A 457-nucleotide genomic window follows, 5' to 3' on the forward strand; every position below is an offset into this window, starting at 1 on the left:
TGCAGTACAGATGCAGATTGTCTGAAATGTGGAAACGCAGGATGCATCAAGTGTCTGGACTTCCTGACATATCCGGGTCGGAAATGCGTTTTGAAATGTCCCCACGGCTATCGCGCCCAATGGAGCACTTATGCTGACTACATGGGAAAGATCTGCGTTCATCGTGGAAGTTTTTTAGGACTATCCAATGAGTCTCTGACGATATTAACTGGTGTCCTCAGCGGCACCATTTGCTGTGTAATAATCATCTCAATCGCGGCAATTTACGTTCATAGAAAACGGAAGGCCCTGATAAGCCAGAGCGGAACGGAAACGGCCAGCGAAGTTGATGACACCCCAGAACGTAAAGAGTTTTTGAAGCAATTGGAGGTCCTGAAACCGTACGCCGGAAACTTCCTGGACATTCTGAACGATACGAGGAGACAGCTCAGAGAGTCGCACAATGATGGCGACAACT

The 457-nt window shown here is 48.1% G+C and overlaps 1 protein-coding gene across 1 annotated transcript in view; it reads left to right on the forward strand.

Annotated features, from left to right (window-relative positions):
* Positions 1 to 6: 6 nt before the first annotated feature.
* Positions 7 to 457, forward strand: part of LOC108564539 — a gene marked incomplete at its 5' end in the record, with an annotated part of 934 nt that continues 483 nt past the window's right edge. Inside the window, one exon of the mRNA XM_017923613.1 lies at positions 7 to 457. This exon is cut by the window's right edge and continues 483 nt beyond it. Within this exon, the coding sequence (XP_017779102.1) occupies positions 7 to 457 (451 nt within the window).

The sequence above is a fragment of the Nicrophorus vespilloides genome, unplaced genomic scaffold (assembly GCF_001412225.1).
Source record: "Nicrophorus vespilloides isolate i.1.1-1 unplaced genomic scaffold, Nicve_v1.0, whole genome shotgun sequence".
Lineage (NCBI taxonomy): Eukaryota > Metazoa > Arthropoda > Insecta > Coleoptera > Silphidae > Nicrophorus > Nicrophorus vespilloides.